The sequence below is a fragment of the Amphiprion ocellaris genome, chromosome 18 (assembly GCF_022539595.1).
Source record: "Amphiprion ocellaris isolate individual 3 ecotype Okinawa chromosome 18, ASM2253959v1, whole genome shotgun sequence".
Lineage (NCBI taxonomy): Eukaryota > Metazoa > Chordata > Actinopteri > Pomacentridae > Amphiprion > Amphiprion ocellaris.
The window spans coordinates 4,247,929-4,263,465 of NC_072783.1; the positions used below are offsets into that span (position 1 = coordinate 4,247,929).

The 15,537-nt window shown below is 35.2% G+C and overlaps 1 protein-coding gene across 1 annotated transcript; it reads left to right on the forward strand.

Annotated features, from left to right (window-relative positions):
* Window positions 1-1,462: 1,462 nt before the first annotated feature.
* pdk2a (pyruvate dehydrogenase kinase 2a) lies at window positions 1,463-14,221 on the forward strand. The gene is made up of 11 exons (XM_023288913.3): window positions 1,463-1,650; window positions 2,907-3,048; window positions 3,428-3,499; window positions 5,249-5,433; window positions 6,543-6,632; window positions 6,865-6,942; window positions 8,227-8,303; window positions 8,386-8,484; window positions 10,776-10,886; window positions 12,235-12,348; window positions 13,161-14,221. Exons 1-11 carry the CDS (start codon window positions 1,533-1,535, stop codon window positions 13,308-13,310), a joined length of 1,236 nt encoding a protein of 411 aa, XP_023144681.2. The 5' UTR covers window positions 1,463-1,532; the 3' UTR covers window positions 13,311-14,221.
* Window positions 14,222-15,537: the final 1,316 nt, after the last annotated feature.

Below are 15,537 nucleotides of genomic sequence, written 5' to 3' on the forward strand. Positions count from 1 at the left end.
TTTTTTTTATAAATAATTTTTTTAAGAATTGTTTTTATTGTTTGGTCTTTGGTGTTGATTTAAAACTGAAAAAGCTTCTTTTTAAAAAAATAAAAATAAAAATTTTGGTAGTTGAAAGAAAAACTATTTATACTCAGATTCAAGCATCTCCAGTGTAAATAACACCTGTGATTTAACCCCAGAAATGTGATTAGATTTTCTTTATTGGAAATTGGGACAATGGGGAAATGTTTTTGTTTTCTCATGGTCTTGTGTTTACGGCTTTCTCATTTTTTTTGTGTTTGAGTTAAATTAGAAAAATAAAGAAAAGAAAAATGGTGTTTCACCAAACCAAAGAACAAGCACACTACTGGACACTTGCATAACAATACGTTTGGTGAGATTTCTTGTTTTATATTTTTAAAATTTTTAATTAATTTTTTGTGGTCTTTGATGTTGATTTAAAACTGGAAAAGTTTCGTTTAAATTTTGTATTTTTAAATTTTTTTTTTTTAAATTTTTTTTTTTGTACTTGACAGATAAGTGAATCATTCTTAGTTTCATGCATCTCCAGTGGAAATGACACCATAAATCCTTAACCCTCCTGTTGTCCTCATTTACGGGCACCAAAAAATACTGTTTCCTTGTCTGAAAAAAATCCAAAAATTCAGCAAAAAATTCCACAATTTTCTGAAAATTTGCAAAACCTTTAGGAAGAAAATTCCAATAATTCCTTAAAAGCTGCCCTTAAAAGTTTTATTTAAAAAAATAAATAAATAAATCCCCCAAATTTGGCAAGAAAATTCTTGTAAATATTTTTCAAAAAATTAGTAAAAATCTTCAAAAAAAAATCCTAAAAAAAATATCTAAAGTGATTACATTTGAATCAGTAAAACTTCTAATATTTTCTTGAAGAACATTCACATAAAAATCAACCAAAATCCAGCGAATTTCAATGGATTTTGGTAGATTTTTTTTGTGAATGTTCTTCAAGAAACATTTTAACATTTCTTTTATTCCACCAAAACATTTCCAAATATTTCCCAAAAATGTTGAAAATGTGGACATTAGAAGTTTCACTGTGAAAATATTTATATTTTTCAACATTTTCAAACTTTAAAACGGGTCAGTTTTGACCTGCAGGACGACACGAGAGTTAACTAGAACCCAGAGTTATGGACAACAGCAACAGAACATCTTAACCTGGATCAACTGGTTTCCAGAAGTATCAGTGCGTTCCTGGCTGGTTCCCAGTTCGTCTTACTGGGGCCCAGTGGACCGTGCGGGTCGTGCTGTAAACACTGACCCCTGATCAGCAGCTTCTTCGTTCTGTTGTTGTCTGAACATCTGAAGGCGTTTCCTGACTGTGACACTGAGCCCGCCCCCGTCGGCTGCTCCGATTGGCCCGTCCGGGAAGTAAATAACAAATCCCGGCTTCCTATTGGTCTACGCGTCGCTGCCCTCCTGTGAACGCGAAAACACGCTTCGGTCATTTCTGCCAGCCGTTGGAGGTTGTGGTCGCAGATAGAGGAGCCCACCGAGCAGGAGGAATCATGAAGTTCGTCAGGTTTATCATGAAAAACGCGGCTCTGGCCAGCGTCCCCAAACACATCGAGCATTTCTCCAAATTCTCGCCGTCGCCGCTGTCCATGAAGCAGTTTCTGGATTTCGGTGAGTTGGTTGACGGTTGATGGATTATGTAACGGCAGCTACGTGGACCTGCAGGGTGGACGCCTGATCAGAGGAGCACGGGCTGAATAATAATCCCTATATGTGTTTAAAATGAATGGAATAACGAGCAGCTGCTGGATGAGCTGCAGTGATGCTGTCTGGGAAGTGTTGCATCAGCTCAGGCTGTTTGGGCCCCATGCAGGACACAATACCCTTTAATTAGCACTAAGTGGTATTTCATTGAAAAAATCTGCATATGAATTCACCTTTGGGCAATTTGTGCGAAAAAATTTTTTAAAAATGGATGTTATGTGCAGTTAATGGCTTAAAAATAATGCAAATGTCAAAATATTAGGAGGGCTGGAGCTCAGAAATGAGATAAACTGGCAAAATGTGCAGCTAGATAGAAAAATGAGGCGTTATAAAAGTATAATAATGACCTTGTGTCGAGAAATTAATCAAAAGTAGATGTTACCTGTAGTTTAATGCTTTAAAATAATGCAAATGTCATGTTTAATATGATTGTTATTATTATTATTATTATGAGGGCAGAAGCTAAGATGTGATAAGATGAACTTTATTGATCCTTCACTGGGAAAATCTGCATTTTACAGCAGCTAGATAGAAAAATAAGGCATTACAAAAGTGTAATAATGACTTTGTGCAGAGCAAAAGTTGATGGTATGTGCAGTTTTATGCTTTAAAATGATGCAAATTTCAAGCTTATAAAGACTGTTTTTATTGTTATTACATTTGCTGGAGCTAAAAGATGAGATGAGATAAATGTTTATTGATTTCTCAATGGGGAAGTTTACATTTTACAGCAGCTGGATAGAAAAATGAGGCGTTACAAAAGTATAATAATGAGTTTGTGCAGAGAAATTCAGCAAACGTTGATGTTTTGTGCAGTTAAATACTTCAGAATGATGCTTATGTCCAGTTTGCTGTGCTTGTTGTTGTTATGAGGACTCGAGATAAACGATAAGATAAACATTTTGCAGCAGCTGGATAGAAAAATGAGGCGTTGCTAAAGTACCATGAGATATAATAAAGGCACATGAATGAATGGTTATTATTTAGATCTATAATTCAGCTAAATGTGTCAGAAAATAATAAAAATGGCCCATAATCACACCATCTTTCCACTGTTAGTCGCCTCCACCCTGCAGGGACTTTACTAGCGGAAAAAATGTGCACATTTCTCACATTTTTGCAGGTAAAACGAGTGAAATTTCGCCCTAATTCTCGCCTTTCAGGTTCCATAAACGCCTGTGAGAAGACGTCCTTTGTGTTTCTGAGGCAGGAGCTTCCAGTCAGACTCTCAAACATCATGAAGGAAATCAACCTGCTGCCCGACAGGCTGCTCACAACCCCGTCGGTGCAAATGGTGCAGAGCTGGTGAGAGGAAACCCTTTATAACGTCAGCGATTAACAGCCCAGTTTAGGTGTAGCTGTTACTGTATTGGTGTTTAGTGAAGCCACATCTGATGAGCAGACAGGTCGGATCCCAGCTCTGAACTTGTTTACTGCCCTGCAGCTGACGCTTTAGTTCTCTGTGAGGACGTCATGCTCTGAATTACAAAAGCAGCCTTTGACCAACTTGTCGTCTCTCCAACCGTGGATGTGGGAGGCGACTCTCGGCTCTGAACTTTCCCCCAGTTTCTCGTCACTCGGTCACGTGACTCGTGATTCCAAGATGTTTGTGAGGCCTTTGCAAGGAGGAAACTGTCCTACAGCTTGTAGAACACTAACCATGTGTTTGTTTCTGGTCTGTCAGGTACATCCAGAGTTTAATGGAGATCCTCCACTTCCTGGACAAGAATCCTGACGACCACAGAGTTCTTGGAGAGTAAGTTTATGAGTCGAAAAGCTTAAACTGCTGCTCAGTGGTCCGTTTTAAAGACACAGCGTCCCTTTTCCTCACATTTATGTGTGAATAGTTGATTTTGGCTGCATGTTTGCAACAAATTTCTGAGAAAGGATGAATATTTTAGCTTTGAAACCGTGTTTAAATACAGAATTATCTCTGGATTTTTGTGTTTTCCCAACAAGACCTGCAACCAATAATGCAAAAGTAAATTAATCAGCAATTATTTTGACAACAGAATAATGTGTTTGAGTCATTAAAAAAAAAGTTAATTATTATTATTTTGAAAATGACATTAAAATATTTTTTGCAACTATTAAATTGATAAATTTGATTATTTTCTGCAGCTATGAAGTAAATTTATCAGCAATTATTTTAATAAATTGTTAATTATTTTGCTTCATTTTTAAAAATTACTGTCTTTATGAATTGTTATTTTAAGAATAAAATAAATAAAAATTATTTATGCAACTGTTAAATTATTCGTCAACTAATCTGATCAATTATTAATTAGTTTGAGTCATTTTTAGAGAAAAAAAATCTAAATTATGATGATTCCAGCTTCCTAAATTTGATTATTTTCTGCAGCTAACAAGTAAATTTATTATTTTAATAAATTATTAATAATTTTGAGTAATTTTTAAAGAAGACAAAAACCAACTTAATAATCTGATTCCAGATTCCTAAATGTTTATATTTTCTGATAAATTACCAATTAATCTGATAACTGATCAATTAGTTGGAGTCATTTTATATTTAAAAAAAAATCTAAATTATGATGATTCCAGCTTACAAAATTAGATTATTTTCTGCAGCTATTAAGTCAATTTATTGCCAACTATTTTAATAAATCATTAATTATTTTGAGTTATTTTTAAAGAAAACAAACATAACAAAATTATGATAATCCAGCTTCCTATATTTTAATATTTTATGCAACTAATAAATTATTTACCATCTATTTTGACAACCAATTAATCAGTTTGAGTATTTTTTTTATAGAAGAAATCTATATTATGTGATTAGAGCTTCCAAAATTTTAATATTTTCTTTAACTAATAAGTTAATTTCCAATTAATTTGATAACTAATTAATCAGTTTAAGTATGCTTTATCAGAAAACAGTCAAAAGTATATGATTCCATCTTCTTAAATTTTAATATTTATACAACTAATACATTAATTGCCAATTATTACGATCATTTATTGATCAGTTTAAGTCATAAGAAGAGAAAAAATCATAAAAATGATGTAATACTAGTTTCTTAAATTTGAATGATTTATCTCATTCGAGTAATTTTTAAAGAAATAAAAATGAAAATTATGAAAACATGATTTTGGTTTCCTAATTATCTATATTTTTTGCGACTATTACATTATTTGCCAACTAATCTGATAAAGGATTAATCATTTGAAGTCATTTTTAGAGAAAAAAATCTAAATTATGTGATTCCAGCTTCTTAAACCTGAATGTTTTCGTTTTTTTTTCCCTTCTTTATCTCAGTAAAGTGAATATCTTGTGTTTAAGGATGCAATCTTGGACCTTGAAAAACACTAATTGACATTTTTCATCGTTTTCTGACATGTTATGGATCAAACACTCAGTCAGTTTATGGAGAATATGTCAGACTGATATTAATCAGCTCTATTTCCATCCCCCTCCTTCCCTTTTGCTGTTACGTAACAGAAGCCTGTCCTGACAGATGGATCTCTCCATGTTTTCCCTCCACAGGTTTGTCGATGCCTTAGTCACCATCAGAAACAGACACAATGACGTGGTGCCCACCATGGCTCAGGGCATCATCGAGTACAAAGAGGCCTTTCCTCAGGACGTGGTCACCAACCAGAACATCCAGTACTTCCTGGACCGCTTCTACATGAGCCGCATCTCCATCCGCATGCTCATCAACCAGCACAGTGAGCAGAACCTGCTCTAAACTCACCAGATTTACCTCTTCGTTATTCAGTCTGTAAACAGTCTAGTCTGTGTGTCAAAGACTGAACCTGTGGGGTTTAATCCCATCAACTCCATGCAGTTTATGGGCGTTTTTTGACTATTTTTGCACATTTTCACTCACTGTAAGCTCATTTTTCACTGCAATAAAAAGTCCTGCACCTCTATGGAAACAGAACAACCAGGACTAGAAGCAGAGAATAACAAAGATATAATGCCTTAAATTACAAAAAGAAAAAAGCGAAATGTGATTTTATTTGATTATTTATAGCATATTTGTTAGCACATATGCTATAAATTGCACATGCAACTTTTTACCAAGTGCATGCAGTGTTGCACCAAAAACATATCAAGTCTTGGCTGGCAAAAAATTGCAAAACAAACATAAATAAACAAATATGTAAACATGCAATAAGCACAACATTTAATGCCAACTTTGTTCTCTCGGTGTTAAAAACACATTATAGCTGAGTAATAACACAAGAAAGTAACGCAAGAAGAGCTAAAAGTACACAAGAAGTAATCAAAAATAAAAGAAAAACATCCTTGAAAATACTGCGGAAACATGTAGTGACTCTACATACTGCTAATATCTGCTATGCTATATTATAATAAAATTCTGGAACTTTCTCGATTAAACTGCAGGCAGTGTTTACTCAGAACACAGAAATGACAAGTGTGGAAAGAAAGTAGTCAAATATCAACAGTATGTAGAGTCACTTTATTTGTTCCGAATATTCTCTGGGATTTTTGTCCTTTAGTTTTAATACTTTTACTTTTTTAGTCCTTGTTATTCTGTGTTATTTTCTTGTGTTATTAATGAGCTATAATGTGCTTTAAACACTCAGAGCTAAAAGTTTGCATCAAATGCTTTGACTGCTCACTTATATTTAATTATTTGCTTATTCAAGTAATGTTTGCATTGTTGGTTAAGACTATGTCAAATTTCAAACTGTTTTGGCATTTTTTAAAAGTCGGCCTAAATTATTGACATATTTCTGGTGCATTAATTGGAGATTATACTGTGGTTTCTCTTCTTTTTAACCTGAAATTCTTCCTTTTCTGTCTGCAGCTCTTATTTTTGATGGAACCACCAACCCTGTTCACCCAAACACCATAGGAAGCATCGATCCTCACTGTCAAGTTGGAGACGTAGTCCAAGGTAAATCAATGTCACATTATCACACTCATTCAATGAAATTAAATTTGGTTTGTGTGAGAAACATTTTTGACGCATTTTCTGACCTTTTAATACACTTATTCTGCTTTTTAAGGCTTTTATTGCCATTTTAACACCAGCACTGCACAGTTTTTGTCCTAATTTGAATATAATCCCATTTGCTTTCTCTTGTAATCCTGATTTCTTCCATTATTTTCTCTCTTCTTTCCATCAGATGCCTTCCACAGTGCTAAGATGCTGTGTGACCAGTACTACCTCCGCTCCCCGGACCTGGTCCTGCAGGAGATGAGCCGTAAGATCACGTTTGTTTAATTATCTGAGGTTAACACATAAATTCAGGATTTTAGGACACAATTTGTTTGCAGAATTTTTAGTTTTTTAAAGATTTGATTCATGACATTTGTTTCTTTTTGGCAGACGAGTCACGTTTAGTGCAACAGTAAATTAATCTGCAGTTATTTTGATAATAGAATAAAGAGTTTGAGTCAGTTTTTAAAAAAAAAAACAATTATTTATTTATTAATATTTTAAAAAAGAAATGAAAATATTTTCTGCAACTATTCAATTATTCACCAGATATTCTGACAACCAAAAAAAAAACAAAAAACAACTAAATTATGATGATTCCAGCTTCCTAAATTTGATTATTTTCTCCAGCTAATGAGTAAATTTATCAGCAACTATTTTAACAAATCATTAATTTTGAATCATTTTGAAAGAAAACAAAAACAACAAAATTGTGTGATTCCAGCTACCTATATTTTTATATTTTCTAATAAATTAATTAGTTATTATTATAAATTTGATTAGAATTTTTATATGTATTGAATTCATTATATTTAGATTTTGTTATTTTTATATTATTATTATTTTTTTATATATTTACACTAATATTAGTACAATTCTTATTATTGTTATATTGTTATTAATATCAATACTATTATTATCATTATTCTAAATCTGATTTGATTTTCAACATTTCTTGAATTTATTATATTTTGATTTTATATTATTATTATTTTTATATATTTACACTATTATTATATATTTGATTAGAATTTTTTTTTTAATTTTTTAATTTACTGAACATTTGCGTTGCACAAAATAAATCCTCCTCACCACACATTTTTATTTTAATATTTATTTCCCCTTTTTCTTACATTCCCCAAAGATTAAATTCTTTCTTTTTTTGTCTACACATGACACACGATTCTTCTTTTAGAGCAGATCTGCTTTTAAATACAAACACCTTAAAGTGTAAAAGTCCCTGTGACTCACTGGAGAGATTTTAAATCCAGACAAACCGACCTGAGTGTAAATCCAGTGTCTGTGTTTGTTTGTAAATGTGTCCAGATGGACCTGAGAGGCTCTAATTCTAGCGCTAACGGTTGAGAGATCCCGGCATCACTGCATCAGACAATATTGACACACGGACCTTTTCCCTCTTCAGACCGTTAAAACAACTAAACAGAACAGAGCAGAATAATTGCCTCTAATGGAAATCCTCCACGAGCTGCTGAGGATAATGAGTTGTAAATGAAGTGGATGGAATTCAGGTTTGTTTTTCTGCCTCCAGACAAGAAGAGCAATCATCCAATCAGCATCGTGTACGTTCCCTCTCACCTCTACCACATGCTGTTTGAGCTCTTCAAGGTGGGAAACCCAGCAGATCGCACTGATTCCACATCTACTGAACAACTTCAGTCTTATTATGTTCAAACTTTCCTGTTTGCAGAACGCCATGAGAGCGACGATCGAGACTCACGAGAGCAGCAACAACCTGCCGCCCATCCAGGTGCTGGTGTCTCTGGGGGGAGAGGACATGTCCATCAAGGTGAGACGGTCAATAGTCTTGTGGTTATTTCAATAAATGCAGAAGTTTTAGAGGAAGACGGCTGCAGTTTTTCTACTTCTGGAACTCAAAATCAACACGATCTGAGCACAATATGGCAACATCAACTCTTAAACTCGTTTGATTAGTGATGAATCAAAAAATGATGGAAAATTTATCGTGTTTTTGTCATTTTGTGTTTCGCTTTATTTGTTGTTTTGTGTATTGTTTTTTTTCCATTTTTTTGTCACTTTGTAACTTTTATGTCGAATTTTTTGTTTTGTTTTGTGTCGTTTGTCTTGTTTTTGTCATTTTGTGTCTCGTTTTTGTAATATTTTGTCCTGTTTTTGTAGTTTTTTGTCTTTTTTTAAATCTTTTTTTGTTGTTGGTCTCATGTTTCTGTCGTTTTGTTTCTCGTTTTTTTTGTGTGTTTCCTTTTTGTCTCGCTTTTGTCATTGTTTCTTGTTTTGTCATTTTGTGTCTCGTTTTTGCAATATTTTGTCTTGTTTTTGTTGTTTTTTTGTCTGACTTGTCATTTTGTTTCTCAATTTTGTTTTGTTTCTCGCTTTTGTCAATTTTTGTCGTTTGTGTCATTTGTGAAATTTTTTGTCCCCTTTTTGTCATTTGTCCATTTTTTGTCACTTTGTAACCTTTTTGCCAAATTGTTTGTCTCTTTTTTTGTTTTGTTTCGTCTCATTTGTCTCATTTTTTTGTCATTTTGTTTCTCACTTTTGTCATTTTGTGTCTCATTTTTGTAATATTTTGTCTTGTTTTTGTTGGTTTTTTGTCTTTCTTTGTCTGACTTTCATTGTTTGTCTCATGTTTTTGTTCTGTTTCTCACTTTTGTCACTTCTTGTCTCGTTTGTGTCATTTGTGTAATTTTTTTTTCTCTTTTTTGTCCTTTATCCATTTTTTGTCGTTTTATAACTTTTTGTCAATTTTTTTGTCTCTTTTTTTGTTTTGTTTTGTGTCGTTTATCTTGCTTTTCTCATTTTGTTTCTCACTTTTGTCGTTTTGTGTCTAAATTTTTGGAATATTTTGTCTTATTTTTGTTGTTTATTGTCTTTTTTGTCTGACTTTTGTTATTTGTCTCATGTTTTCATTGTTTTGTTTCTTGTTTTTGTGTGTCATTTTTGTAATATTTTGTCTTGGTTTTGCTCTTTTTAGTCTTTTTTAAAATCTTTTTTGTCGTTTGTCTCATGTTTTTGTGATTTTGTTTCTCGATTTTGTCATTTTGTGTTTTCTTTTTGTCTTGCTTGAATTTTTTTATTTTTGTCATTTTTGTCTTATTTTTGTCATTTTTTGTCTTGTTTTTATCATTTTTTGTCTTGTTTTTGTCTTTTGCCCATTTGTTTTGTCTTTTTGTAGCTTTTTTGTCTAAATTTTTGTCTCTGTTTTGTGTTGTGTTGTATTATTGTATTGAGCCGGTTGTTCCTCTTGTAACGTCCTCATTTCCTAATGGCAGCAGATTAGAGTTTGGTAGGAGTGAACAGGAACGTAGGTGTACTTGTGTTGGTTGAACAAGCCTGTAGTGATAAAACACTTTCCCATAGTTAATCTTTTACGCTGCTGTCTTTGCACCAGTTCGGTTTGTTATGTAACACCGTAATCATTGCAACACACTAGAACTTCCATTCTTTTCCCCCTTGTTGTTTTCGTCACTGAAATGTTTCGTTGAACCCGTTATGCAACGACTTGGCCCTGGATCAGGCTGTCAGCTCCTCAGCTCTGATTAGACTCTCTGCATGGACCGTGTGCTTTCATGCTCATAGAGGCTGTAAACTTTTATCAAACCAGGTCCTGTTGGTCCAACTCACCTGGAAACAGCACGCCAAATACAGAATGAACAAAATTTTGTAGGTCATGGCTCGTGTGTTGCACAAGTTAAGACTCTGTTTTTTATCTGTTTTTGTTATGTTTCGTGTCGTTTGTCTCGTTTTTACCATTTCGTGCCTCATTTTTGCATTTTTTTAAGAAGACAACTTTTTCAAACCCACCAGCAGGAGTTCAGACCATTAAATTTATAGAATTTCCTGAACATTTCAAGCGTTTTTATTTCAGTAATTATTTCCCTTTTTCAGACTAAAATTCTTTCCTTTTTTGTCTCCATGTGACACTAGATTCTTCTTATTGTATGTTTTCCCCACTACCAGCAGCCGCCTTCGACCAAACAAACAAAAAGCCACTGAAGGTAGAAACCAGGTGTTCCTGACAGGCAGCCACTTGTCTGCTGGCATCGTCTGCACTTCATAGAAACATCCCATAATTCTCCGTCTCTGATCCTCTGTGTGTAGGTGAGCGACAGGGGCGGCGGTGTTGCATTTCGTAGGATCGAGAACCTCTTCAGCTATTTGTACTCCACGGCTCCGGCTCCACAGATCGGAGAACACACAAGACCTCCACTGGTGAGTTTATCTGCAGCTCTACGTACAGCAGACGGTCAGAGTCATGTAGTTCAGGAGAAACATTCACATCAGTTTGATCTGAAGCAGGATGGACCAGTAAAATCACAGCATTATAACCTATAAATTACCACAAATGGTCCCTTTGTTTTAGTGCAAAAATGTTCACATTTCAGGAATTATCTTTTTCCAAACATCATGAACAACCTGAAATTTCTTAAGAAAATTAAGTTAAATTTCAGCTACATTCAGCCTCAGTTTATCACTTATACATTATAACTTCCAGATCACAGAGTGTCTACAAAGGAACACAACATTTAGTCACAGCTATCCGCAACTGAACCGTATAGGATTTTACTTTATGATTAAAAAAAAAACAACAAAAAACAAGACAAAATTTTACAAAAATTAAACACAAAGTGACCGAAAATTTTACAGATGACACAAAACAAAACAAAAGACACAAAATATTTGACAAAGAAGTAACAAAGCGACAAAAAATGGACAAGCAAGACAAAAAAGAAACACAAAACGACAAAAACGAGAAGCAAAAAGGCAAAAACATGAGACAAACGTCAAAAGTCAGACAAAAACAGACAAGAAACAACACAAACAAGACAAAATATGACAAAAATTAGACACAAAACAAAAGACAGAAAAATTGCAGTGACAAAAAAATGGACAAACGAGACAAAAAAATGGCAAAAGCGAGAAACAAAACAACAAAAAATAGACAGTGCAAGTGAGAAAAAAACACAAAATGATACACAAAACAACGAATAAAGCAAAACACAAAAGGACACAAATAACAAAAAACACAAGCAAGACAAAAAGGAAACACAAAACAACAAAAACAAGAAACAAAACGACAAAAAATGTTACAAACAACAAAAGTCAGACAAAAAAACTGCAAAAACCAACAAAAATTAGACAAAATGTTAGAAAAATTAGACACAAAGTGACAAAAGAACAATGAACAATCTAGTATTGTACTTTATGATCAAAAAACTTGTCATGGTCTAGAAATTATTTTAAATTTACAATCCGAAGTCTTCTCTGTAATTTTTACTCGTAGAGGGCCGGATTGGACCCTCTGGAGGACCGCTTTTGGCCCGCGGGCCGCATGTTGGACACCCCTGTACACTAAAAATAGCAAATAGAGTTTTTTGGAGGCATTAAAAAGAAAAAAAGCTGCTGATTACACCATACGTTCAGTTGCATTCCTGCACAGATTTCAAGCTTGAAAAAGCTGATTTGGCCTCCTTTATTTAGACTCTGAGCTATTTAAAGATTTAAACTTCAAGCAGCGGTTGACCTACAACAACCTCGTTAAACTCCTGCTTCTCTGCAGGCTGGTTTCGGCTACGGTCTGCCCATATCCCGACTCTACGCCAAGTACTTCCAGGGGGACCTGCAGCTCTACACCATGGAGGGCTACGGCACCGACGCCGTCATCTACCTGAAGGTGAGCCACACGTGGAGATGGTGATTGAAAAGTCCCACTAAGCCGCCAAGCTTTTGGAAAATCTGCAGCCTTTTGTTATTGAGTCCTGCAGACCTGTGGATCCGGTGTAACGATCCAGATTAAAGCCCCGCCAAAATATACCCGGGAAGAAAATGGAACTTACTGCACCCTGTTCAGAATAAGTGCCCTTACTCAGAACATGATTGAGCTTGATTTTTTGGGGTTTTTTTTCTTTCCTTCAGGGTGTTAAAAAGCTGCCTTTTTGTGCATATAAAAGATGTGCAAACTTCTGAAGTATACCTGGGTATAGCAGTATACTCTGGCCTGGGACAGTTTATACCCCAGGGGTAAAATAGCCTACCCCAGAATATACCCTTCAGGCTAAAATACATCCCATCTAATATGAGATTGCATCAATCAAATGAGTTTTATGTTAATTTAAGCACAAATCAATGAAATTAAATCAAACATTTTTGGCAAAAAAATACTATGGGATATTGATATCTTAGTTTAAGCACAACAGAAAGGTAGTAGAAGAAAAGCACTCAAAGCACAGTACTGTGGTCTCTGAGTGCTTTTCAGTTTTTCCATTGATTTGAACTTTTTCAGCTTAAGACCATTCTAGTTTTGTTCTTTCATAATGATTTGCTTGCTGAACATACCTCTTTGTCAAAAAACTCTAAATGACTTAACATTGAAGAGGTTAACATAGAGTTTAAGCATGTTAAACTCTTGGTACACTCTGGCCGGTGGGTTATTCTGGCCTGTTATGCCGGTGCACGTATTGTAATCCCAATCTCGTCCCCTTGCAGGCGCTGTCTACGGACTCCATCGAGAGGCTGCCGGTGTACAACAAGACGGCTCTGAAGAACTACAAAGTGAGCCAAGAGGCTGATGATTGGTGCGTACCGAGCAAAGAGCCGCTGGACCTGAGCAGCTACAAGGTGGCCAAGGCCAAGTGAAGACCTCCCTCTGGCTTCGGTGCTTCAGATTCTTCGTATTCCCAACGAACACTTTTCCTCCGGCTAAAGCAGACGGACTCTTATTTTTGAATTTTCTGCAGTAGCATGCTGTCCTCTTTGTTGTGTCGGGGTTTTTCATTGGAGAGTAAAAGATAAAAAGCTAACGGGATACTTGTTACGATCGCCGGTGTTCGCTGAGATGGCGGCAAGTTTGCAGCTGAGAGCGAGTTGGAAGAAAAAAAGTTTGGATACGTGGAGCGGTGAAAAGCGGAGACGGATTATTCCAGTTTTTAGAGACTGCATATGGAGTAGGAGCAGCTTCATGAGGGACACGTGTCGTTCAGTCAAGCCTTATCATAGCGATTTCACCCAAAGGCTCATTTCAGTGAAGTACTTGAACTATTTAATCCCATGTTGTTGAATGTCCCCATACTGTAACGATTTGAACAGACTTTGAGTGGTTTTCCTGCATGGCTATTTCCATTATTTCAGCCTTTATTAAACTGCAGTATTCACACAGATTCTCAGAGGTCGGTTTCCCTGGACCAGGCTGAATGTAACTGTCTGTTTTCTGCATTCGTTTGCATTTAAAGAGTACTAGACGATAGGATCTGCTGCTCCATAGGACCCAGGATCTCTCTGAGGAGTGTTTGCCAGATGTTTCTAGCAGCTGGTGATCCACTGAGGACAGTCTCTGGTCCATTTGTGCCATACGAGGATGAAAAACGTCCCCGGGTCCATTTCATGTGTGTTGAAAAATCAACAGTTGTTTCTTTTTGTATTGAATTCATCTGAATCATACAGTATGTAAAAAAACAAAATGTTATTTTTATAGCTACACTTTTTGTGACTGAAATGATTGTAAATACTGTAAATGCAACCCAGATAATAAAAAAGAACAACAAACTGAATGCAAAGTGTTCCTCTTGTGTTCTTTTCAGCTCTGATCAAACCTTAACCTTTGAATTTATTGTAAAAAGAGGTTTTCCACTGAAAATAAAGTGCATTAGCTCTTCTTCAAGAAATCAAAAAGCACCTCCAGCAAGCGTAAAAACTTTATTGTGTAATACTTTTGGTTAATTGGGTTAAGATTTGGATCATTTTACCAATGGAAGTGCAGATGAGTAGTTCAAGGACTGTTGGAAAGTGAAAATTTGATGATTATTTTAGTTTTTACAGTTGGCGGCTCTCATAAGTCAGGCAGTTTTTAGCTTTTTTATGTGAACAGTTTGAATTTATTGAACTTATTTAACTGCATGAAATAAATCCTCAAAGATTAAAAAGCTGAAAATCTGATGATTATTTCTGTTTTTGCAGTTTTGTCTCTGATAAATGGTGTAATTTTGCCATTTTAAAAAAAATGGCTTCTTGCTTGCAGAATTTTTACAGAATGGTTTATTTTTGACAGGCTTTTAAATAGCTCATTTATAATAAAGTGATTTTGATGAATTATTACAATTTTAAACTAAGATTTAATTTATCAGAAGGAACTGGAATAACACAGATGAGTAGTTAAATGACCACTGGGAAGGTGAAAATTCAATGATTATTTCAGGTTTTATGTTTTGCAGCTCTCATAAATAATGCAATTTTTGCAATCTTTAAAAGATGACAAGTCTTACAAACCTGACAGTTTAATTTATTGAATTTACTGAACTTTTCTGGTTCACAAAATGAATTCCTCCTTGATTATTTCTGTCTTTGCAGCTTCGATCTCTCGGTTTTTAACAATGACTTCTTGTTTGCAGAATTTATTTTTTATTTTTTTTACAGAGTTTGCTTCATGTATAACGTTTATATTGGTCAGATATTGAAGAATGAATAGGACTTTAAGCTAATATTTGGCTTACGATCAGGCAGGGGACAGCACACAGAGTAGAGATGGTGTTGAGCAGCTGTAGCCTGCAGCCATCCAGCTCCAGAGCCTCAGGCGCTGCAGGAATGTGACCACGTTCATGTCCACATTAAGAAGTTTCCACTCGGCTGCTGCTGCTGCTGCTGCTGCTGCTGCTGCTGCTGCCACCGCCGCCTTCGGGCACCAAGAGTTCCAACTGTGTTTCGGCAGCAGACGACAGAGTGGATCACAGTGTTTTCTAGAAGTTCTAGCTCTGGGCCCACTGAGGCAGAGGTGGTATCGGGGTAAACACTGGAAGGTTTCTGGTGGTTTGATATCAGGCCGTGTGAGAGTCACGCAGCTGAAGGGTAAAAAGGAAGGTCTAATAATAAC

Coding starts and splice junctions, on each gene's coding strand:
- pdk2a (XM_023288913.3), top strand. CDS start 1,533: ATGAAGTTCGTCAGGTTTATCATGAAAAACGCGGCTCTGGCCAGCGTC. Junction 1,651..2,906: donor GAAGCAGTTTCTGGATTTCG/GTGAGTTGGTTG, acceptor CTCGCCTTTCAG/GTTCCATAAACGCCTGTGAG. Junction 3,049..3,427: donor GTGCAAATGGTGCAGAGCTG/GTGAGAGGAAAC, acceptor CTGGTCTGTCAG/GTACATCCAGAGTTTAATGG.